Here is a 23,316-nt window from a genome sequence, read left to right on the forward strand (position 1 = left end):
CAGTATAGAGTCTGGGAAGTAGGAAAGGCTTGCTTGCTTGCTTGCTTGCTTGTTTGTCCGTTGGTCTGCCTGCTGCCCACGGAAGAGGAGAGGAGAGGAAGAAGTGAGCGGCGGAAGGTGCGGTGCGGCCTCCTCCTTATATAGAACACAATCCGTCCGCGGGAAAGCACGTGAATCTCAGGCGGTCGTCGTTTAGTGCAAACCGCCAGCCCAAATCAGTGAAACAACCTAGAATAATATCCTGTGCATGCATGCGGGAAATGTGATTCACCGTCACTCTGCAAGTTCAGTTCGCTGTCAAGGCGTGCAAACGCAGCCAAACAAGTGTTGAGGGGCCGCCGGACCGGGACCGGGTGAGGGGCAAACGCCGCCTGCGTCGTCTTCACCAACTCGCGCGGCCCGGTTGATTGATTCACTGGACGTTTGTCTCTCCTTGTCTCTTCTCGCTTGCAGCTCGAGCGTAGTGAACTGACTGACTGACTGACTGACGCAGCGTTCTGATATACACCAACTCACTCACCCACTGACACCTCTAACAGGCCATTCCCCGCGAGACCCAAGCCGAGACACCTCAAACGCACACACGCGGACCGCAGCCGCCGCCGCCCATCCCGTCAACTTGCCCCGAACCGTCTCATGCAAACGACTCGGTCACAGTGCTCCTTCCTCTCTTCGCCCTGCTGTGACGCAAGGGCACCCCGCCTTGCCAACGGGCCCCACGCGAACACCCGTCACCTCAAGTCTCCCTGATGGACTTGAGGGCTCGGCCGTATCTCGCTTGGGCCAGCGACTTGCGCCTCCCCTCCCGCATCGACTGACATGCAAGGTAGAGCAGTGGTCCAGCATAGGCCAGCCAGATTGCAATAGCGGCACCCAACAGATTAGGCCACACACTGCCATCGAGTTATACGCCTCATCGCAATGTCCCGTAAGTAGCAGACAATGCGTGTTTTGAAGTGTCGTGATTGTATTGTGATGGAACTGATGCCGCTGTTTACGAAGCAGCCAGTAACTTCCCCCATGTATCTTGGCCAGGCTGGTCAGCCATTCGGCTATGACTTGTTGCCTCCTCCTCCTCCTCCGTGCTTCTTTCCGTGCGTGTATATATATACAAAGCAAACACTCGTACATGAGCACGGAGTGAGAGATTCTCCAACGCCATTTGTCATCGCAGACGCCGTCATGCCTCCATGGCAAGCAAACAATCAAAAAAGGGAAACGTCAACAATCGAGAGAACATAGGAATCGCGCGCTCGCGTCGTTGTAGGAGTGGTCTGTCCCGCATCAGGGGTTCATGCCCACGAGTATGCCTCAAAGCAATGATCTACGCCGATGCGCGCTTCATCCGGGCCGTTAGGCCGAAAAGAAACCCAAGTAAGCGTCCCGGCCCGTGCGCCGTTCGGGAGCTGCATCCTGTCCAGCAACTCAGGACGCGCGCGGGCATGCATAATGGCATCCGAATACACTATATACGCACCCAGTCGGTCGTCTAGTGCTCATAGCCGGCTCCACGCTGCCAGGGGCTGTCATGTCCACTCGTCAGCATCCTCCATCCATGCCTTGTAACATGGGGGGAGGATATGCTTACCTTGCATTGTTTTGTGAGCGATAGCCAGCGGGACTCGCGTTCTGGTGTGACCGTTGCTGGCCAAGCGAGGATCCCGATCGCTGATACGGGCTCGGCGACGCCGAGCGGAATGGGCTCTCTGGCCGCTGCCCTGCCGGGAAAAGCGGCATCGACGGATTCACAGGGGATCGAGGTCCACCCTGGTGGAAAGAGTGCTGCGACGCGGCAGCCGGGTCCGTTCGGCGGCGCATGTCGTCCGAAGTGAGCGACTCGTTGTCATCGTCGAGGTCGAGGTGCGACTTGTACCCGGCCTTATCGCCGCGCGCCGTCGCGGCCAGAGCGTCGAGCTCCGTAGTCGTGTTCAGCTGCGTCTGCGACTTCATGAACGAGGCGCGGTCGTCGGCCATGAATTGGTAGCGGGCATCGGGGTTCTTGCGGAAGAACGTAACAGTCGTCGACACGATGACCATGATGAGCAGGATCAAGGAGAAGGCGGCATTAAGGACGAAGAGCACGACACCCACAACGCCCACAACAATGGTCGGGGCGCCAAAGACGTTAGAGAAGATGAGGAGGAAGATGCCATTGAGAAAGTTGATGACGCAAATGGCAATGTTGAACGAGTTGGTGCTCTTGTCCATCCAGGGTCGCAGAACCGACGCGGCGATGAGGGCACCAGCCTCGATGATGACAAAACCCACAGCCTGGGCAACAGCGCTCTTCTGCGCAAAGGCGACGAACATGGCCTTGATCAGGGTGTATCCAAGGACCGGAGCGATGAAGTAGTAGGCCGAAGCGCGGAACTGGATATAGAGGAAGCCCCACTTGTTGAGCGCCTGAGGGTCCGAGAAGAGAATGTAGGCCGGGTTCCTGTGCATCGCGACGGAGCGGCGGGCGATACGGATGACCTTGCTGGCGCCCCAGGCGAGAGTGATAGCCATACCGAAGAAGAAGAAGACGGCGAGGACAACTTCGGCGGGAGAGTCGACCTGGGTAAACTCCCAGAGGCAAAGGATGGCCATCTGAGGGAAGCCGATGAGGGCGACACGGAACAGGATGCCCTTGAGGACCGTGAGCCAGCCGTTGCGGAACTCGAAGAACTTGTCCTTGTCCATCCACTTCTGCTTCACGCATAGCTCGCAGATGCCCTTGAACGCCGCTACCGCCAGGACGGTGAGGACGACAAAGATGCAGAAGAAGGTCAGGCCCGTCATAAAGAGGTTGGTGGTCTCGATCCTAGACTTGAACGCCACACGCTGAATTCCAAACACAATGTACGACCCCGAGCCGGTAGTGAGGTTGGAGCGCTTCATCAGCTTACCCGCTGTCTGAACGGCCGTCTTGGGCATCATGGCCAGACCGCGGTTGAATAGGCTTAGGGCCGGCTGAGCATACTCGGCAGAGCGCTTAAGGGAACGCTTAGCGACCTGGACAGACACGGTGGTGAGAGAATCGAAAATAGTCGACGGCGTGCCGCCCGTGGCTCGCTGGTACCAGGTAAAGATGTCCTGCATAAACCCGACTCGGATGATGCCCATGGACCACTGAAAGTCCATGGTCCAGGCCTGCACAATAGGGGGAAGCGGAACGCCGGTCAGACCGACAATCGCCTGGGCCTGGAAGTAGCCGAATAGAGCTAGAGAGTTGGCGGCGACGTGGGCGGCAGCATTGGAGTGGCCCAGGCCATTGACCACGGCCGAAGACAGGAGAGCCAGGCCGGCAATGATGGCCGTGGCCCACTTGACGCCAACCAAGTTGACGGTCTTTCCGTTGGAGATGTCGGCCTCGACGCAGGCAACGCTCTCACCGGTAGAAGTGAGGTTAACATAGACCTTGACCTTGGCGTCGAGGTCGGGGATGTTATAGGCGATGCCGGGGATATTCTTGGCGGCATCATCGCCGACGTTGAGGTTGAAACCGAACGAGTTCTTGCCGGCAACCATGGGGCAGAGACCAGCAAGATCCATGTCGCATGGGTTAAGAGTTCTCCGAAGGAACTGATAACCGTAGGCCGAGATGGCAAGGTCAAACATGACCTTGCCCTGGATGGAGGAGGTGACCACCATCTGCACGCTGGCCGAGCCGTTGGAAGGCGTGTAGACGACATTGAAGAGCGAGGCTGAGAAACTCGAGTCCTGCTGACAGGTGTTGAGTGAATTAGACAGCAGCAGCCTTTCCGCCGAAGCAGGCGCCATGAGCGCCGCCATGGACGAGAGCAGCACCAGCGGTGCTTTGAAGAAGGACCGCATCTTGGACGGTGTTGCAGTAGTTACTGGGATGGTTGGGGTGCGAGGTCACGGGGCGGGCGTGTGTCGGATTTGCCGCCCGGGGCGCCGCGAGCGTCGTCGTCCTGCGAAACGCTTCGACTCAATCGACGTGGTCGTTGAGATTTGCGGCGGCAGGAGGCGAGGCTCGGGAGTCCTGCTGCTCGGGGCCACGGACCACTCCTTGTCGTGGGCCGGTCGTCGTGCTTGTTGTCGAGCGGGGAGGGGGCGGATGTGAGCAGTCGTCCACGTAATCGGGAGGCCTGCTACGGTCGCACGACGAGATTGAGTTTACGCACGCGCCGATCGGGTCCGTCAGTGACGATGCGTCGAAGCGTTGGTCGAAGTCGACGAGCGAGGCGGGCGCGAGCGGTGGTAGTAGCGGTTGGTTGGGGGGGTGAGAGTGCAAGCGAGAACGAGGGAAATCTGCCGGAGAGAATAGAGCGGTTGCAACGGAACGGAAATAGAGGCTGTTTGAGAAAAAAGAAGAAGCGAAAGGACGGCCGGGTCGCGTCGAGAAGAAGGGCGAGCGACGCCAGACGATGACGCGAAGGCGGTGGTAAGCGAGCGATGAGGTGCTGGTTGGTGGTGGTGGTGGTGTTTGTTGTTGATTGACGGAGTGATGATTCCCTCTGGGCGGCCGGGAGAGAGGACGGGAGGAGAAGGGAATGATGGAGGAGGGAGGAATAGCGGAGGTTGACGTCGCGCAGCAGCGAGCACCACAGCAAACAGCCAGCCAGCCCGGGCACCCAAGCAAGGACGGCGGACGGAACCAGCGACAGGGGGTGGCAGAATGCAATGCACGACTGGGGAGGGGCGCGACGGAGGGAGCGCACAGATAGTGGAGGGAGGAGGGCGGGCTGGCTTGGCTGGCTGGCTGGCTGGCTGGCTGGACGGACGGATGCAGCGTCAACGAAAGGCGAATCAAGCGCGGCGCGGCGGGTTAGGTGGTGGTGGTCTGCCCACCCCCCAGTTTAGCGCCAGCGAGCCCATTTTTGACCTCGACGGCGGCGGCGGGCCTTCTGCTAACGCATCTTGGACTGTATCGGCCATGTGGGGCAAACCGGGCTGTGCAGTACATGTTGCGGGCCGCACAGGACTGTGCGTCGAGCAGGTACCAGTCGCGTCCCACGACCTCGGCGGGGAGGTGATCTCGTATCCGCCCTAACAGCTGTACTTGGCGGGCACCCCCTGGACTGGATCGAGAAAGCTTGCCAGTTCATTCAGGGTGGTGGGCACGAGAGCGACGAGAGTGTCTTGCGCGCGCGTTCCATGGCGGGCATTTCGACGGCGGGCTCTGCTCTCGGCGTACAGAGAGCACCTAGACAGACGAACCACTGGGGGGGGTAAGTCGGGGTTTGGGTGGACGGCGCACCGAGCGGACGGGCTCTGTTGCTACGAAGCATTTCTTGGAGTACCACAGCGGGTAGTAGGGAGTGTGCGCGACACACGAGGCCAAGGAGCGGTGGCGGCTCAGGTACGAGGAGCGGGAGGCGAGCCCAGACAACGGGATCTCGACGACAATGGAATCAAGGGCCCTCGGGCCGCCGCTGCACGCACCCAGAAAGGGTCGGCGGCAGGACGACGGACAAGGCTAACGGGCGGCGGCATTGCTACCTATGGACCATCAGCGCTCGTATTGGGGTCGGGCAGGGCCACGACTCACTAAGAGCGCGCGCGTCCAGCAACCGACCGCAAACAGGAGGACGGGGGCAGACAGCGCAGAAAGACCCCCAGGGGGCGGAGTCTGGGAGGGTGCCCTAGCATTGTTACGGGCTAGACGCGGGCTGCGTTGCGGGACGGGAGAAGCATAGGTCTGCCAGCCGCCGCCCGCTGGGAAAGGGAACATCATCATTACGAGTACAGTAAGATGGGCTTCGCAGGAGGCGTCCACAGTTGACGACAGTTAGTGGCGGATGCGCTGGCGCCGACAACATCCGCCCGAGCGAGCGGGCGACAGCAGCAGCAGCAGCAGCAGCAACCACCGAGCAAGCAGGCATCGTGGCGTAGACTCGCCACGTCCGTTTACGAGCTTCGAGGTCAGTAAGCCTGCGGCGCGCGTGTAAAAATAACTACGTATTCAATGAAAAATAAATTATTTTACCCTCTCGCACCTTCATGCACTGCCGAACCGAGCGCTCCGGAGCTGCGCTGGTCCAGCCATCGAACACATGATGCTTGTTGCACTACTTCTTCGTACCCTGGGGCTTGATGGGCCACGCGCATGAAATCAATCACCCGACCCTCTTTCTTCCCTCTGTGTGTGTGTGTCTGTCCCTCTCTCTGTACCTCATGTTTCTTTGTCGCCCTGTCCGAAGCCAGTGCGTGGCGCAGGGTATCATTCTCTTTCCGAGCAGCTTGGCCCAAAGTCAATGAATGAATGGAAGGCAGGGGGGGGGCCGCCGCCGAGGCCGCCGCCGCCGCCGCCGTCGCCGTCACCGGGACCCTGGACTGGATTGGATGCAGGTGAAATTACCACCACCACCACCAGCCTGGCCGGCATGGCATGGCATGGCATGGCATGGCAGGCTGCCCCTGACGAGCTCCGAACAAAGCTTGAACAAAATCCTTCCAATTCTCTCTTGTCTGCACTGCCTCGCCGCCACATTGTGCACCTTGCTCACCCACTTTATTATTGTTGCTCTTCAAGGGTTTTGCCTGTCGCTCGCTCGCTCGCCCGCTTCCAGCTTCAGGTCGCTTGCTTGCTTGCTTGCCTGCCTCAGGCGGCTGGGCATGCACGCATGCACTTTGTCGCGGGGGGGATCGGAATCTGCGACCCTATCTGGGGCTACTACGTTGTGTTGGTTCAATCGCGCATCGCATCGCATCACATCGCATCGAATCCAATCGCCTGCCGCATCGCATCGTCCAACTAACTAATCGTCATCCGCTCGCGGGGGGTGCCGCCCCCTGGAATGCAAAATGTGCCTGGGCAGCGCAGCCGCCACTACGTACGTCTCCCGCTTGGCATGGTCACAACTACTGCGAACATGCTAACTTATTACTAGTACGCAGCTCACCCTGTGCGTTCGTAGTACGTAGTGCCGAGGCCGTACGAGCATGTGTGTCTATTGCTACCAAGCTACCACCACTGCGCTCGCTGGTTGGGCTTTGTTCCGACTCTTACATCGCCAAGCGCACCATGCGGGCCGCTTCATCTCTCTCACCGTTTCGGCGCAGCAGACGGCCGCGCACACATCCCAAGGGGTAAGAAGTAGAAGGGGAACCGCCAGCCCGACAGGCCGTCCAAAACAAGCCCTTTCTTTCCCCTCCTCCTCCTCCTCCTGCTGCCCCGCCCTTGTTGGCCCCGTTTCCCGTCTCCGTCTACGTACCTTATTCCACTGTATATGTACGTACCGTCATGCATGCAATGCGGGCCCTCCGCCAACAACAAAGCAGCGCACATGGCAACCAGCATCCATCATAACATGTGCGTCACAAACGTCCTCAATCGCAGGATCAACCAAGTCTAGTAATGCTAGGCACAGGGAAATATTATTCCGGGGGTAGCACACGCGGGAGGAAAGAGAGAGCGAGCTCGGCATTGTTCCAAATCCCGCCGCGTGAAAAACGCGCTCCATACCTACCACTGAATGCCTTCTGCGTTCGGCCCATGTCTCGCCCGGTACCTCTCTTCTCATGTCCCTTGACACACCGCGCCGCCACCACACGCCGCCGCACCACGAAAAAACACGGGAGAACGAACCTCTCTCTGAGGCGAGGCGAGGCGAGGTGTGAGGTGTGAGGGGCGTGGGCGTGGGTGTGCGTGTGGAAAGGGAGGAGGTGGTCGCCAGCAGGGTACACGACACGACACCCGACGTCTCGACCATGTGGCCACCCGGTTTCGAGATGCTGCCGCCGCCGCCCACCTCTCCATCCGCACGGCCGCCGCCGCCCAGGCCAACATCCGACCGCGGCGTTTGCTGAGCGAGTCTCATCGTCGCTCATCCTCGTCGTCGTTCGTCGTTCGCCGTCGTAGTCGTAGGATAGCAGCCGCATGTAACGCTACTGTAGATCTCGTCGGCGCTGCGATGGAATGTAACTAGTACCACGCACGAATAAGGTACGCGGCCTTGGCGTATTACAATTACAATACTACTGTACTTACTACAGTATGTACCCCCAACGCTGCAGCATCTCACGATGCGCTTCTCACTCGCATCTAGCCATCGGATCTGGGGCATCCCAGGCCCACCGCATCTCTAACAGCGTGCAAAGCCCTACCAAGTTAGTAGTAAAATTCTACGTCCTATGATTGTGACAGATCGCCCAGGTCTGTGCGTCTTCCGATCCGCATCACACACTACCTAACGTACGTGCGTTCGCGCAGTTCCTATATACACACCACTGCAGTACGAACTAGCATATTACTACAGGTGTTTTTCGTAGGTAGTTTCTCGTCGCCCGAATCTGCATCCCGCCTGATCCAATGTATGCACTGGAGATCAGAGAAAAAAGTCTGTGTACGTACTGTAGTAGTTATTCACACAATGAAGAGCCGTCATCTTTCCCTAATGAATCGTAACCCCACTACCGCTCTCCCCGTGGAGCGAGTCGTGAAGCCCCCCTTCACGATGACGGCCCGGCCGTGCCTGTGGCTTCTCACGTCTCGCAACGGTGAGATGACCCCCCGATGCCGCTGAGCCCCGAAAGAAGCGAGTCGAGACGAAGACAATGACCTCCACTTGCTTTTGAGCACTGCTACGGGCTACGTAGGGGGGCCGGCTCGTGAGACGCGATGCGAACTCGACGTATCGTGGCCGGCGCACACAGTGGCCTACCCTATGCATCGGACACTTTTCGCCAGACGCATAATTCTCGTCCTTTGCCGAAACCACACCGTGTACTTGGTACTGGCCCCTCATTCACCTGAAAACCTGCAGTACGCTTCAAGCTTTCGAATAATCTATTCAAGAGTTGTTCCAACGCCGGGCTAGCCAACCCTAACTGAAAACCGCCAGCCAGCTCTCGGCCTTCACAGAACATCCCACTGCATGTTCCACGGCTGGTTCCGCTGTGAATAGTCCACGCCGTGCTTGTAGTTGCTCGTCAGCTCCTCCTGGTCCACGCCGCAGTGCGTCTGCCCGTCCCGCCCCACGAACCAGCCCAGGCCGTACGACTTGCCCTCGGCGAGCTTGCGCGCCATCTCCGCGCCGCTGTACTTGTGCGTGCCCACAAAGTCGTACAGCATCTTGCTCTGGTGGATAAAGGCCAGCACCGACGCGATCGTGTTGGGCTGCCGCGGGAGGAACGGGTGCCGCCGCCGGAAGAAGACGACGCACGCCGTCGTCGCCATGTACAGCAGGATGAAGAGGGAGAGCCCAAACGACACGAAAAACGACATGAACGTCTCCTGGCCCGAGTTGATGAAACGGCCCTTGTCTGCCGCCCCCGTCGGCCGCTGCTGCTGCTGGTCCTGGCCGCCCCCGTCCTGCGGGTCCTCCATGAGAAAGTCCTTGCCGTCGACGGTCGCCAGGCCCGAGACCAGGATGGTCAGGAACTCGGCCATGATGCTGCCGAAGCCGACTGCGAACACGAGGAAGTGCCCGTTGAACAGGGCCCGCAGCGGGAGGTAGCCAAACGGCAGCGCCGTGTAGTCGAGCGTAAGCGTGCTCGGCGGCGCGTGCCGTCTCGAGAGGATGTAATACGGCTCCATCATGCGCACTGCCGTCTCCAAGGCGTTCCACGACAGCTTCAAGCAGACTGCCAGCGCTGTGATCAGCCACGGCGCCTTGTCCGTGAGTATGTCGGCCGGCGTGAACAGAAACGTCGGGATGAAGCCCGTAAACGCCAGCAGGCCGATGATGAACGGCACCCAGCCCGCGGGCCGGAGCATGAGTGGGTGAGGGTTCTCGGACAGGTGTGTATCCTGGAATCGATCCCTCTCCTGCGACGTGGCAGGGTTCTCGTCATCTGGGGCCAGCGACGAGTTGCGCAGCATATACCGGTTATGCTTCAGCTTGTGGTGAATATCCTTGTGCTTGGCCGTGTCCATGTCTTTAAAGTCCATCAAGATGTGGCTCACGACGGCCATGGACGCGAGGCCGGCGATTCCTCGCACATCGCCCAGCAAGCCGGAGCGTCGGCGCTGCAGCAGGTACATCAAGATGCAGCCTAGCACGGCACATACCACCAGCGTTGCCGTCAGCAACCTCGACCATGCTGCCGAAAAGTTGAGCAGCTTCTCGCTGCCCGGGTTCTTGAGTCGCTCTTCTCGGCTTGGGCTGAGCACGACCGAGGCGGCGGCAAACGTCGGCACGAGCGAGACGGCGAGCGTCGTCGCGATCGAAGAAACGGCCACCGCGTACTGGCCTAGATGTATTGCCCGAAACGGCCGGAAGAAGTTGAAGCTCGTCACGTAGTCGACGTTGATCGACTCGGCCGCCAGGGCGCCTCCGGGCTTGGAAAGCTGGTAGTACGCCTCCAGCCGACGGACCTCGAAGTCGGTGAACTGCCACAAGACGCCATACATGACGGCGGACAACATGGGCGCGAACTTGACGGCAAAGTACAGCCCGGGCTTGACGTCCTCTGGCGACTTGAACTTTAGTATGGCCGTGTCCCTGTAGTGGCGGAATAGGATCTCCTGCATGGCGCCGAGGCCGATGGAGAGGAGTATTAGGATCGTTAGGTAGGGCCATCTCATGGCGAACGGTCTCCAGTTGGGTTGCGGGTAAAAGACTTGGGTGGACTGCTCCTTGAGGCCAAAGGCGGTAGACCTCCGCGACTGCGAGTCAAAGAGCATGTGAGATCCCTCCATGTTGCTCAGGTCTGCGCCGCCCGCGGCCTGTTCCATAACCACCTCGATGACTTCACCGCGCCGGTTCGCCTCGTCCTGGCCCACCTCGCGAATCGTCTCGGTCCGGCTGAAGGGTTTTATCGATCTCCGTCGGGTGAACGACCGTGTCAGCCTTCGCTGCATTGCCGTGGGAGATGTCAGCAGCTCTTGGTCCCTCACGCGTACTCTCGAATCTTTGGCGAAACCCTGGCCGAGTCCGCCCGTTAGGTGTCCCCTTGCCTCCTCTTCTTGGAGCTTCTTGACGAAGGCTGCGTCGTGCGAATCCATGGGTCCTAGCGCTGTGGTGACGTCGAACATGGGTACCACAGACTCCTCCTCGGGGATGGCGTCGTACCGCGGCTCGCTGCCCATGGGCGCCGCTGACCGGAGCAGCGACAAGTCATACTCGTCTTCCTCGGGGACGGGGGCGTGCCGCAGCGAGGATGCGTAGCTCGACTTGCGGGTGCCCATGGAGACCTTGCGGCCGACATAGGGTCCGGTGCCAGGCCCTCCAGACACGGGTGAGTATCCGCCAGTCGCGCCCGAGTACGAAAACGACCCGGGCCAGACAGGCGCCGCTGAAGAAGCGTGATATCGGCTCCCGTCAGGTGCGTGGCCAGCTTCTGACGGAGCCGAGTGGCGGCGTTGCGAGTCTAAAGAGACGAGGGACTCGCGGCCGCGTAGCTGGTGTTGTTGTTGATGTAGGTAGTACTGCTGCTGCTGCTGCTGCTGCTGTTGCGACGGCGGCGAGAGCTGCGTGTGGTGAGAAGGCGGCGCATCGTATGGCGTGTAGCTGGGGTCGCTTAGGGCAGAGACGTTGGAGGCAGCCCGATGCAACGGGTGTTGGGGGTACGGGTGTTGCGAAGGGTGCGGAGGAGGGTGCTGATACGGCGGCCACATGGGCTCGCGGCCCGACTCGCTACGTTGGTCCATAGCCTCGGTGCCAGACCATGGCGAATTTCTCTGGAACGGTCGACGATGTCGGTTGCTTGCAGACGACCGGGGGACCGGGAGGGTGAGACAGTTAGGCCGGCGCCGCGTGGGGTTTGGCTGGCGATCCTATAAAACGCGGGGGCGATGTGTCGTGTATCGATAGACGGCGGTCGACGGTCAGGCGCCGCGTTGAACGAGCGTAGGAAGTAGCGCCGGTGAAAGCAGCAAACAAACGAAAACGAGGGGATTGTGAAGAGGTGGTCAAGAAGGAGGAGAAGGAACTCCGAGCTGAGCGGAGGTAAAAGTGTCGCTGGCAGGGGTAGGCAGACGCAAGCACGGGAAAGAAGATCAGCAGGCGCACGCAGAAAAGAGCCGCACAGTGCTCGCCAACCATGTAAGCTGCCAGGGCAGGCAGGATTGGATGGTACCCAAGTCAACGGGCGAGCGTTGTGCTATTCGTGGGGGAAGGGGGGCGCTGGACTATTCGCGGACTGCTGTAGGTCTTGGGGTGGGATGTGGATCGGGGTTGGGGTTGCACCCAGGCGGCCTGTAGGGCTGGCTGCGCAGGGGTCTAGATGCCATACCTGCACGTACCTCCTAATAAGGTACTACAGGTAGGAAATGGATCGATGGAGGCCTGCGCCATACACCGTGATGGTGCTCGCCTCCGCCAAACACGGTCCACCAGGGGGGGACGCCTCTCTCCCCAGGCCTCTTGAAGAGGGTCAGACAACGTCCCGTCCAGCGGCGCGATACTTTGCACAGCCCGTGAACTGGCTGGATCAGGGCCCCCCTCCCCCGTTGCGCCCCGTGCGGGTGCCGTTCAGCTACAGACGCTAACAACACTCACCAGGGCACCACCACCACCACCACCACCACCACCACCACCACCACCACCACCACCACCGCACCCCCAACCTGAGTACTAAGTTCTATCCTTTGGGCCGTTGCACGATCGCCCATGGGACGCAGGTTCAGGCGCCTGTGCGCGGGTTCTGATTGGGGGCCCGGGCGTTGGAGGCCAAGCGAGTTTTGCACGTCGTCAGCAATTGGACTGGAAAAAGGGCCCCCCTCCCCCCCCTGTGACACATCGAATTGGAGCTTTCCCCCCCGCGGCCCGGAGCGACGGGCGCTTCTGTCACTGGCTCTGTCCCCCCACAGGCAGGTATGTACCACGGTCTGACGGGGAACCTTATTCGGGCATGTTTCCTATCTTCCGTGGGATCGTCCGTCATGCATTCATCGCGCATGCACAACGTACTTATTTTGTAGACGTGCCCCCTGCAAGTCTCGGCTGCCAGCTTGCGCGTCGTCCGCACTTGACGAACAGTGAGTGAGTGGTGGTCGGCGCGCGCAGTCGCAAAAGATAGATTTTGTGGCGGCGGCGGCGGCCTCCCAGCTCTTCCGTTTCTGGGGTCCAACCACCACCGGGATTGGATGCATGAGGAGGCGCTTTTTTCTTCCCTGCCCTTGAAATGGATGGGCGTCGCCAGCGCATCATTCGCAACTAGCCACCGTCCCACCTCGGCTCGCATCGGCGGCGATCCATCTGGCGGCAGTCGACACGCGCGGCGTCAAGCGCGCCGCCGCAGCCACCGGGCATGGGGGGCACATTATCGTGTACTAGTATTTGAGACGGTGAAGACCCTGACGAGTCCTGAGCGATGTCCGGGGCATCTAGTATGTACCTACGTAGTCACAAGTCGTCGATTTTGGCAGCCGGGTCAAGCAGGGTATCGTTTTCGTTGGTCCACGCCGCTCATCTATCAGCTGATCGATAGTCTCCGACAGACACATGAGACACGGGACAAGAATGAATTGAAGCTGAAATGGGGTGTGTATGCGCAGTAGTATACATACTAGTATATACGTCTTTTACAATGTATCGTCTATCCCAACTGCACAATATGTCCCGTCAAACTCCCCAATGACCTTTGCGGGCTCCCGGCCCATGCACCCAGCTACCGCCGGGATTCCTCCCAAGCCGTCTATTTGTACCAACAGAGAAAATCGCTAATGGAAAAAAAAAGTGGAAAACAAAATTCCCTCGTGAGCCCGACCTTTCGAGAACCGCCCGCCCGTCAACATCACAACAGCGACGCCGCGGCCAGAGCCGACGCCAGCATCGCCAACCACACGCCGCGCTCCAGCGACTTCGAGGCGGCCAGCGACACCTGCCCGCAGCACGGACGGTTGTAGGTGACGTTGTTGACGCGGGCGGCGGCCTCGAAGACGGAGCCCGGCGGCCTGCCGTAGTTGTAGTAGTCGACGTTGAGGAAGTTGGGGGCGCGGCCCCAGTCGGAGCGGCAGTTGTTGGCGGCGAGGCCGAGGCTGCCGGAGCCGTTGGCGGCGTTGGTGTCGTTGATGAGGGCGACGTTGGGGACGAGGATCTGGGCGCCAAAGACGTTGAACTCGACGTTGAGGTTGTGGTTCATCAGGTACAGGCGGTCGCGGGCGGCGTCGGCGCTCAGGTCGGGCGGGCGCTGCACCGTGCAGGGGAACTTGGGGTCCTGGGGGTCAAAGGGCGTCTCCCAGACCTGGGAGAACTCGTCGAGCAGCCAGGGGTACTTCTTCTGGTCGGCCATGTAGTCCATGAAGATGATGACGCGCTTGCCGCGCAGGATGAGCTGCTCGAGCGTGGGCCAGTCGTCGAGCGCCATGGGCAGGTACGGCGCCTCGTAGGCGTACTTGAGGAGGCCCGACTGCTCAATGTAGGGCGCGTACAGGTCGGGCGTCGAGTAGTTGCCGTTGCCGAGCAGGATCGTGACCACGTCGTAGGGGTGGCCGTCGACCCATTTGCGCACGCGCGTCAGCCAGTCCACCACGGGCCCCGCGTCGAGCAGGTCGCACGACGTGTGGCAGAAGTGAGGCACCGTGCCGTTGGTCGGCCACTGGATCTGGCCCTGCACGAGGCGGATGCCGTCGTCGAGCTGCATCTCGACGGGCAGCGCCTGGTTGGAGCCCGAGTTGCCCGGCCGCACAAACGGCGAGTTGTGCGCCGCCACGAAGGAGATGTTGCTGTACTTGCGCGTGCAAAACTCGATGTAGTTGTTGCAGGGCTGCGTGTTCTTGGGCGGCTCCGATGTCGTGCCCGTCGTCGACGTGAAGTTGGCGCCCGTCGTCATGGTGCCTGATGAGGTCGTCGTGGCCGACGCCGTGGTGTTTGCGCCCGTAAGTGTGATTTTAGACCGGTATGTCGTATACGGGCCCGTCGGGGGCCCCGTCTCCCGCGTTATTACTTCCGTCCGCGTGCCCGTGTAGAAGCTGAGCTCCGAGGTCTCTGAGAAGGAGACGCTCTGGGCCAGCGCGGCGGGCACGAGCAGCAACAGCCCAAGGGCCGCCGCCGACAGCGACGCCTTCATGACGAGACGAGTGTCGTCGTCGTCGTCGTCGTCGTCGTCGTCGTCGTCGTCGTCTTGCGGCCGAGATGGGTGACCGAGCACGAGGTAGGTACGTAGTTAAGTGCCTGCGGTCAGGTTGAATAAAGGGAGATGCAAAGTCGCCCAACGTCGAGAGATAAGGCGTGCACCACCGATGACGCGGGTCGTCGTCGACTTTTGGTCGCTGCTGCAGGGGGGCTAGTCCGGCAGTGATGATGGTGGCGCCGACTGGTCAACGATTCGGCAGTTGAAGCCGAACGGGATGAAAGCCGCAGTCGATCGTCAAAGATGAACAGGCGGCCAGATGGAGTTGCGTAAAGCCACTCCCGGATCCTTTGCGACTCTCCTGGGCAACGCCGGTCAATCTCTTTGCTGGCGCAGGTCGTTTGAAGGCGTCAGGAACGTGGGAGGAAGAGCTTCGCGGGCCGGCGGATATGGGAATCGATGGTTCCTGTGGCTGACGTCGGCGGCGGGCTCCACCTGCAGCAGCTGCTGCACAACGTTTTTTGGTGCAGACACACGGACGAAACGCGCGCACCTCCAACAAGATGGTGGTGGTACGTACGTAGCACGACGGGGACGAGATGTTGTGGCACGACCGTCCGTCCCAACGGGGATTGCGGCTTCCGTCAGATTTTTCTTTTCTGGTCTCCTTCCGTTTGGTTTCCTAAGCGGGAACAGGGCCGTGTTGGACGAGATACAGGGGAGTGAGTCGTGATCGCCAGAGGAGACAGACCCCAATGCAAATCTCAAGACGGGAGAGAAAGCTGAAGCGGCACGGACAGCATCGATCGGCATCGACACTCACACCGACCAAGGGGGGCTTGGAGGGAAACAACAGCGGTGGAGTCGGTTCATGTCTTGGAGAGAGCCTTTCATCCATTGCAATGATCCCGCCATCTACCACACGACGCTACATTGCACTGCCTCGGACAGGACCAGGCGGCGCGCGGCCGAGCTTGGCCGGGCCTGGGATGACTCTCTGACTAGTAACTAGTAGTAGCACCTACTAAGTTACTACTGGCATCAAGGGTGAGGTGGGCAAGGTACAGTGGGTTGTACGTTGCGGCGTCGTTTGTTACAAAGCAGCGCGCGAAGCGCAGACAACAAGACTTTGCATTGATGAGGATGGGACTCGAGAGCAACAACTTTGCTTGCTCCGTCTTGGCACCCAATTGCCAAGCTGCCATGCCAATGCCATGGCTGCCCAAGAAGAAGCAAGGCCAAGCAGATCCCAAGACAACCAAACCGTGGGTCCTCCTCATCCCGAAGCCCCCCTTTTCGGCCGTGACTTGCATGACCTCACCGGGAATGACGAGCACCAACGAACGTATGGGTTTTTCCCCAGCGCCCAGACGACGGGCAAAGCTTGGCCGCTGAGTCAAGAAACTCAATTTTCACACCACGGCCCACCAACCAACCAACCCCCCCCCCAAGCCCCCCTCTGCAAAAAGGCAGAGAGACAAGAACTGCGGAGCGTCCCAAGTTCCATTGATCGATGCGTTGGGGATTTGCCATTATTACAGGGGGTGGGGACGTGGAGGAAGGGGAGGAGGAGGGATGGAGGGCAAGTCCCTGGTGGGTGAGACTCGTATTCCGGCCCGTCTCGCAGGCTGCGCCATCGTCGCAAGCATCGCGGGCCAGGTTTCTGGGCGAGACGAAGAAACGGCAGCGGGCCAATGGCCAGGATGGCCAAGACCACGCTGTTCGGCAACGACGGCGAGGACGGCAATGGATGGAGGGGTGACGAATCTTCTGCCCTCTTTGTTTGGTGTGGCGCTGGGATGGTGATGGTGAAGGTGGTGACGATGGTAATGGGGCTGTGATGACGACGCCGCCATGCGCAAAAGCGCAGCAAGACTCCTCCAGCAACAAAGCCCGCCAACAGTGACTGACTTTGTTGGAGAGAAGTGACGGACCGCGCCAGGCGCCCGTCCATGGAGAGACTTGGGAGACGGGGGCGGCATGGCGGCCTACAACTCGTCCCAATGTGGAGTGCAGTGCTGTGGACTGCGTACCCAGTGATAATCGTTTCAGCTCACCGGCGTCGCAGGGTGAATCGTGGTGTCGCGATCTGCTGGGGATCAACATCTCCCGGTATTACCTTTCCCGGCATTACGTACCTAGTAGTTAGTAACGACGACTCGCTTGTCAGACACTCCAGGCCAATCCCGACGCTCCGAGGATGGGCGTGAACGACGATGCGATTGATTCCTGATGATGAAGTGTCTTGCGCACCTTCACCAGGCAGGCAGACTGACTGACTGACTGACACAGCATCCGGGCCTGCCCTGGACGCTGCAGGCCCGTTATTTAGTAGCGGCCCCGCTGTTGTTCGGGTCCCCGGTGGCGGTGCCCACCCGCTTCTCCATCAGACCTTACCACCACCCGCCGGCCAACGCCGCCGAAAACAAACCCGACGCCCCCCGACGAGCCACTGAGGTCACCACCTCACCGCCCGTAGTACAGTAATCGTGCCTGGCAGAGCCTGCACGGGTTGTTGGGCTCCCCTGTGGCCAGGCCTGTGCTACCCGGACCCAATCACTGCAGGCTGCTACGCCATCCCGCCAGTGGGCGTGCCGGGGCCGGGCGCCTCCAACCACCACCACCACCACTGCCGGTAGTTCCATCCATGACGACGTTTGCTCCGACGTAGTGACAGCTTCCGTCCTTGGGATTCCTTCACCACTCCCCGTCTTGTCATCCAATGACGCTGTGGTGCCGTCACCATCTCTAGCAGCCTCTCCGCCGCCGTCGCGCATCCCAATTGCTAGTAACATCGACACACACGAGGCGGCACAGTGTCGTCACCCCCGTGTGCGACCTGCAATCAACCTATCGCCCCCAGCGTTTCCTCAACACCAACGGCCAAGTCACCTCGACCGACGACGGGCGCGAGGCCTGCATTCTGCACCATCATCCCAAAGCTGCGACCTGCTCGTCCACCATTGCCGTCGCCGTCGCCCTCGCCCTCGTTCGCGCCCTCGCCTCGCCATGGCCTCCGGCCCCAACACCCGCCGCAACACGGCCATTGCGGCGTCGGTGCTCTACTTCCTCACCATCCCCTTCCTCATCCTCGTCCTCATCGGCAACACGAGGATGTCGTCGTCCGTCCTGACCGACATCTACTTCTTCAAGCTCGACGTCTCGCAAATCATTCCCATCGCCGTCGCCAACTCGAACCTGCTCAACTCGGTCGCCAGGAGCCTCGGCCTGCACGACTTTTACTCGGTCGGCCTGTGGAACTTTTGCGAGGGCTACAATGACGAGTAGGTTGCCCGTTGCCCTTGTTCCTCGCCTCTCTCTCTATCCTTTCCTGCCTTGCCCCCCCGGAGCGTCGGTATTTCTAATCATGACCCTTTGATCGCTGTTGTTGCGCTCCCTCCCGTGCTGACCACGCATTGCGTCTTTGTTCCAGAGGCGTCACATACTGCTCCACGCCCACCCAGTTCTACTGGTTCAACCCCGTCGAGATCCTCGTCAGCGAGCTCCTCGCCGGCGCCAAGATCGCCCTGCCCTCGCAGGTCGAGACCATCCTCACCCTGCTGAGGATCGGCTCCCAGGTCATGTACGGCTGCTTCATGGCCGGCACCGTCGTCAACTTCGTCCTGATATTCGCCTCCCCCCTCGTCATCCGCACCCGCTGGTTCACCCTCCTCTTCGGCGCCATCGCCCTGGGCTCCGCCGTCGTCCTCGTCGTCGCCGCCGTCATCGCCACCGTCATCAGCGTCGCCGCCAAGATCGCCCTCACCGCGCAGGACCAGCTCAACCTCCAGGCCGTCATCGGCGTCAAGATGTTCGTCTTCATGTGGATCGGCGCCGTCTTCACCGTCGTCGCCTTCCTGCTCCACGCCGGCATGGCGTGCTGCTGCAAGCCCAACAGGGCCCCTCGGCACTCCGAGTCGCACAGGGACAGCTCCGAGGAGAAGCCTTCCAAGGTGGCCCTGCCCAGCTTTGTGCGTCGGAGGAGGGGTGCCGCGGCTGCGTCATGAAGACCCGCCACCTCGCGTTGCGTGACGACTAAGTCAATCTGTTGGGATAGAACCAGGGTCGTGCTTTGCGCCCTGGATGCTTGGTAATGGGGATAGACGGAACTTGGAAGCGATTTGGGCATGTTTATGCCAAACACATGGTCATAGACGGAGTCAAGGGATCGAAGAGATACAAAAGAAATTACTAATTGTAGTACAGTTGTACATGTCCAATCGAGGTATGCAAAACTCGACGCCAGACGCCAATGATGACGATGACCAAACCCTTCAACTCTCCAAGTCCCGCCAAAAAAAATCCAAAAATCAAAAATCAAAAATCCAAACTGACGAAACGCCGTTCCCCCGAATCCCCCAAACCCCCGGAACCCCGTCTCCGCAATGTTCCCACCATCTCCCGTCTGTCTCCTCCCCCGTCGCCATCACAGGCCCTCAGCCTCGCCGCCCCCCTTTCCCGGCAACGTCACCTTGCCCCTCAGAGTGCCGCACTTGCGCGCCCCCAGGCACATGTTGATGGCCATGCACATGGCCTTGTGCTGGCCGCCGCTGACCGAGTCCATGGTGATCCAGTTGGGGTACGACTGGTCGGTGAGCGAGTCCCAGAGCACGTCGTAGAGGGTGGTCCACGCCGACTCGTTGAGGTCCGTGATGGAGGTGACGGGGGCGATGACCTGCCCCGTCGACTGGGTGAGGATCCACTCCATGTTGAAGATGGTCGTGTCGCGGCGGGAGCGCAGGCTGGCCAGGTGCGCCAGCTCGTCCTCCATCATGTCGCGCACGTTGTTCTTCTCGGACCAGCGGCCGCGAAGGGGGAAGTTGCGGTCCGTGGCGAAGCCCTCGCGCCCGCCAGGGAACTTGACGGCCGGGTGGTTGTCGAGCCACGCGCTGTGGACGCGCACGATGACGGCCGGCTTGCCCTTGCCGATGAAGCGCTCGAGCGGCCACTTGGTCACGTCCTCGCCGTCCGGGATGACGATGCGGTGCTCGAGCTTCTGGAGCAGCTCGTACAATGCGTTCATCTCCCAGTCGTTGAGGGGTTCCCATCCGCGGTCCGCGCTGCGCGAGTCCGGGTGCATGTCCAGGATGAAGAGCTCGCCGGGCGCGTCGCGGTTGAAGTCGTTGACGATGTCGATCATCTCCTCGAGGCCGGCGCCGAACATGCCCTGCCACGTGCCTTTCACCTCCGAGGCGTGGCTCTCGCGGAAGTGGTCGTGCCACCTCGTGGCGCGGACGTCGAGCACGCGGATTCCGCCCTCGCGTATCTGCCTCCCGAGGTCTTCCTTCTGCGTCACCGTGTTGACGCGGATGCCGGACCCGATGGACGCGGTGTCCTTCCACATGCCGGCGTGGTGGGAGCGTGGCATCGCCAGCTCCCTCAGGGGCACGTGCCCGATCTCAGGGAGCGTGGCATGCATCCAGTTCGGGACCGGGTCGTTGGCGACAAAGTGGCCCTCGGTGCCCGCGAGCACGAAGCCCACGCCGCCGGGCGCCCGCCGGAACCCGACCTCCACCTCGGCGTCGGGGCCGTTGTTGAGCGTGCGGAGGGCCCCCATGAACCGGACCCAGAGGAGGGGTGACCAGCCCCCGCGGTACTCGAGCTGTAGGGACATGGGCTCCGACGCGCCCTCGAGGTGGTAGCGGACCTCGGCCGCTGCGTCCATGTAGAACTGGCGGTGGACCGTGACGGGCAGAGAGACCGACTCGCCCGGCTCAATGTACTCGGGCCAGTCTTGCCAATCCGCGACCCGGAGCGCGTCGATGTGCCCCCGTCGCCAGCGGTAGGGGGTCGCGTTGATGAGGCTTGCCCCGGTGTCACGGTAGCTGTAGATGCTGGTTGGCGCTCCGGCCACGAGCCCGGTAAGAAGAGCCATGGCCCAGGCCAGGCAGACGTACAGGAGGGTGAGACGAGCCATCATAGGTCTCGTCTGTTTGGGTTATGTATGGCGTTGTTGGTTTGTAATTCTGCTCGAGCGTCCGAGTAGAATGGGTCAACGGGAAAGATGATGGAGATGAGAAGAGTGGGAAGACGCTCCCATGGCTCTGTTTATATACCCAGTCGAAATCAGAACCGGAGCGGTAGGTGATCTGGGAGAGCCGTCGAACCTTGGCATCATGGATTCTCTAGCCTCGCCACGGCCCTGCTCTGTAAAATCGCGGATTGGCCAGATCATCCTGTAGCGGTAATGTGTTTGCTTCACAGAGCAAAGGGGGCGGGCGAGAGAGTTGGGCGGCGGCGGCGAACATGGCTTATCGCGAGCCAAAGTATGGTCACGAAGCAAGGTGCTAACAGTGGTGTCGCGCCCAGACGCGAAAGAAACACCGACGGTCGAAACCTTGACGAGGGAATGGCCCTGCAGCTAACGTGACTTGCAGGAGCCGAGCGGCCGGCACCTGCTCCATGGCTTGCGAGGGTGGAGCACGGTGCACGTGAAATAGAAGGCGGCAGAACGAGGATGCATCTTGTAGAGGCACTTGGCCAAGTCAGAAACGGTGTCTAGAAGCTTCCAGGCACGCATGTCGGTCCGGCCTGGGAAAAAAGGGGGGGGAAGGGGGGGTTTAGCGTTGGATCTGGGCTGCAGGCTGGCAATAAAAGGGGAAACCACGACTGTACGACTTTCCCACCCTAGCCACAAATATCATGAAGGCGCCATATATCTCACAACTTCCCAAAAAGAGGGAAAGAACGGATCTACAAAAGAGTCTTTACGAGTGTCAAGTCGAGCTTGTTTCCGGTGAGCCACCGCCCGCACCCGACGCCGCTACCATCCACGACGCTCGGTTGACACTCGACCGCTGCCGCCGCGACCGCGTCGTGATCCGGCCAAAGTAAGATGGGCACGATGAAGCCTTCTTCATGTAAGTTTCCTAGCACAATGTTTCTTCACACAAGGCGGAATTCAAATCGCGGGCGGCGGCCATGGTTGTTGTCCAGGCGCGACTACTCGCGACCTACATGCGCCTGCCAAAAAGCCTCACGCCATGACTTTTTCTTACTTGGCCCTCGTCAGTGTCAGAGTGACTCTTGAAGCCACACGCAGGGGAAGCCGTACCACAGATCTCTCTCTCTCTCTTTTCTGTTACACCTTTGCGGAGCTACGAGCGCCTCTCACCCTTTCCCCTGACGAGCACGCACGCATGCACGCACCCGCGAGGCGTTTGCGAATGTCCCACGCGAATGGCGCCCATCGAGCCATTAACATGAAGCAAATTATAAATCCAAACCCGACATCGGGATTATAGAGTTGGGGGACGAGGTGGAAAGGCCAAGGCGCCCCTACCTACAGGCGCCAAAGCTAGTAACTCAACAGGCGCCGTCACCACCACCCTCACGTTCTGCAGACCAGCGCCGACGGATCCCATGACACTGCCTTCCATGACCCGTACTCTTCGGTCTGAGAATGAAAAAACAATTGCCCATGACACCGCATCCAATAACCCACGTGACCTTGTCCTGCCCGACAGGACAAAAGACTGCTCAATGTATACCTCCCCTTCCTCTCACGCCATCGTCCGCCCCCCGCCTACCCCTTTTCTCCTTTTCCCCCTCTCCTTTCACCCCAAAACCGCCTAATTCATCTTCTCCTCCCTCGGCGTAGACGAATACTACTAGGTACTTCCTGGCCGGTAAGCTCCTGCCCCGTACGACTGTGAAAGTTGGCATTCTGGGGAGAGTGGCTCACCCGATGGTTGTTTATGCAGGTAGCAGCACAATGTCCGATCCGGTACCCGAGGGACAAGGAGATGGCGGACAGGCCCCCGACTGTCCCGTGAGAGCCTGCCGGCTGTGTCTCCCGCAGCGCTTCCAATACGAGTGGGTAGTACATGACATTGCCTTGCATCACTTTCATTGCCTTACACTCACTCACTCACTCACTCACCACTCACGTACACATTCACTCACTCACCACTCACGTATACATTCGCTCACTCGCTCACTCACTCACCTCGCCATCGCAGGACGTCGCCGAGGCCAAGATGGAACTCGCCTCCCAGACCGTCGACCGCTACAACGCATGCTGGTCCGCGCCGACGGGCGGCCCGGACCACCTCGACCCCGACGACAAGGACAAGCGGCTGCGCGAGATCGGCGCCCTGCTCGTCGCCCAGCTGCGCGACGCCATGGAGGCGGCCCGCCGGTGCTGGGCCACGCGCGAGATGCTCCTCGACATGGAGCGCGCCTGGCGCGAGAACGACGACGACGACGACATCGACGTCGGCCACGACGTGCTGCTTCTGGGTGATGATGGGCAGTGAGGCGTTCGTTTGCTCTTGTTTTTGCAGTGGTGATGGTGGTGGTGGGTGTGGTACTGGTCGCGGAAGTGGTAATGGTGGTGATGGGCACGTTTTTGAAGATCATGTTAGGCTAATACGATTGTGCCGCAGACAAAGTGTGCACGAGTTGAAA

At 60.4% G+C, this 23,316-nt stretch overlaps 7 protein-coding genes across 8 annotated transcripts; 2 read left to right on the plus strand and 5 right to left on the minus strand.

Moving 5' to 3' along the window:
- Positions 1 to 934: 934 nt before the first annotated feature.
- FLC3_3 (Putative flavin carrier protein 3) lies at positions 935 to 4,702 on the minus strand. The gene is made up of 2 exons (XM_047988062.1): positions 1,589 to 4,702; positions 935 to 1,523 (listed from the first exon to the last, which is right to left on the minus strand). Exons 1-2 carry the CDS (start codon positions 3,814 to 3,816, stop codon positions 1,490 to 1,492), a joined length of 2,262 nt encoding a protein of 753 aa, XP_047844054.1. The 5' UTR covers positions 3,817 to 4,702; the 3' UTR covers positions 935 to 1,489.
- A 4,070-nt stretch (positions 4,703 to 8,772) lies between these two features.
- On the minus strand, positions 8,773 to 11,831 carry JDV02_006648 (uncharacterized protein). The gene has a single exon (XM_047988063.1). The coding sequence runs from the start codon at positions 11,540 to 11,542 to the stop codon at positions 8,807 to 8,809; it is 2,736 nt and encodes a 911-aa protein (XP_047844055.1). The 5' UTR covers positions 11,543 to 11,831; the 3' UTR covers positions 8,773 to 8,806.
- Positions 11,832 to 13,629: 1,798 nt separating this feature from the next.
- Positions 13,630 to 14,904, minus strand: JDV02_006649 (uncharacterized protein; the record flags this gene model as incomplete). Its single annotated transcript, XM_047988064.1, has 1 exon — positions 13,630 to 14,904. One exon carries the CDS (start codon positions 14,902 to 14,904, stop codon positions 13,630 to 13,632), a length of 1,275 nt encoding a protein of 424 aa, XP_047844056.1.
- Positions 14,905 to 15,282: 378 nt separating this feature from the next.
- On the minus strand, positions 15,283 to 15,720 carry JDV02_006650 (uncharacterized protein; the record flags this gene model as incomplete). The annotated part of the gene is made up of 1 exon (XM_047988065.1): positions 15,283 to 15,720. One exon carries the CDS (start codon positions 15,718 to 15,720, stop codon positions 15,283 to 15,285), a length of 438 nt encoding a protein of 145 aa, XP_047844057.1.
- A 1,781-nt stretch (positions 15,721 to 17,501) lies between these two features.
- On the plus strand, positions 17,502 to 20,231 carry JDV02_006651 (uncharacterized protein). The gene is made up of 2 exons (XM_047988066.1): positions 17,502 to 18,191; positions 18,341 to 20,231. Exons 1-2 carry the CDS (start codon positions 17,917 to 17,919, stop codon positions 18,912 to 18,914), a joined length of 849 nt encoding a protein of 282 aa, XP_047844058.1. The 5' UTR covers positions 17,502 to 17,916; the 3' UTR covers positions 18,915 to 20,231.
- Positions 19,334 to 21,209, minus strand: JDV02_006652 (uncharacterized protein; the record flags this gene model as incomplete). The annotated part of the gene is made up of 1 exon (XM_047988067.1): positions 19,334 to 21,209. Exon 1 carries the CDS (start codon positions 20,825 to 20,827, stop codon positions 19,334 to 19,336), a length of 1,494 nt encoding a protein of 497 aa, XP_047844059.1. The 5' UTR covers positions 20,828 to 21,209.
- A 1,202-nt stretch (positions 21,210 to 22,411) lies between these two features.
- JDV02_006653 (uncharacterized protein) lies at positions 22,412 to 23,252 on the plus strand. 2 transcript variants are annotated; one of them, XM_047988068.1, is made up of 3 exons: positions 22,412 to 22,535; positions 22,611 to 22,726; positions 22,869 to 23,252. In XM_047988068.1, exons 2-3 carry the CDS (start codon positions 22,622 to 22,624, stop codon positions 23,163 to 23,165), a joined length of 402 nt encoding a protein of 133 aa, XP_047844060.1. In that variant the 5' UTR covers positions 22,412 to 22,535; positions 22,611 to 22,621; the 3' UTR covers positions 23,166 to 23,252. The 2 variants fall into 2 exon arrangements, with proteins under 2 accessions (XP_047844060.1, XP_047844061.1); XM_047988069.1 differs by having other exon boundaries at positions 22,412 to 22,726.
- The last annotated feature ends 64 nt before the right edge of the window (positions 23,253 to 23,316 follow it).

The sequence above is a fragment of the Purpureocillium takamizusanense genome, chromosome 6, assembly GCF_022605165.1.
Source record: "Purpureocillium takamizusanense chromosome 6, complete sequence".
In the NCBI taxonomy this organism is placed as follows: domain Eukaryota; kingdom Fungi; phylum Ascomycota; class Sordariomycetes; order Hypocreales; family Ophiocordycipitaceae; genus Purpureocillium; species Purpureocillium takamizusanense.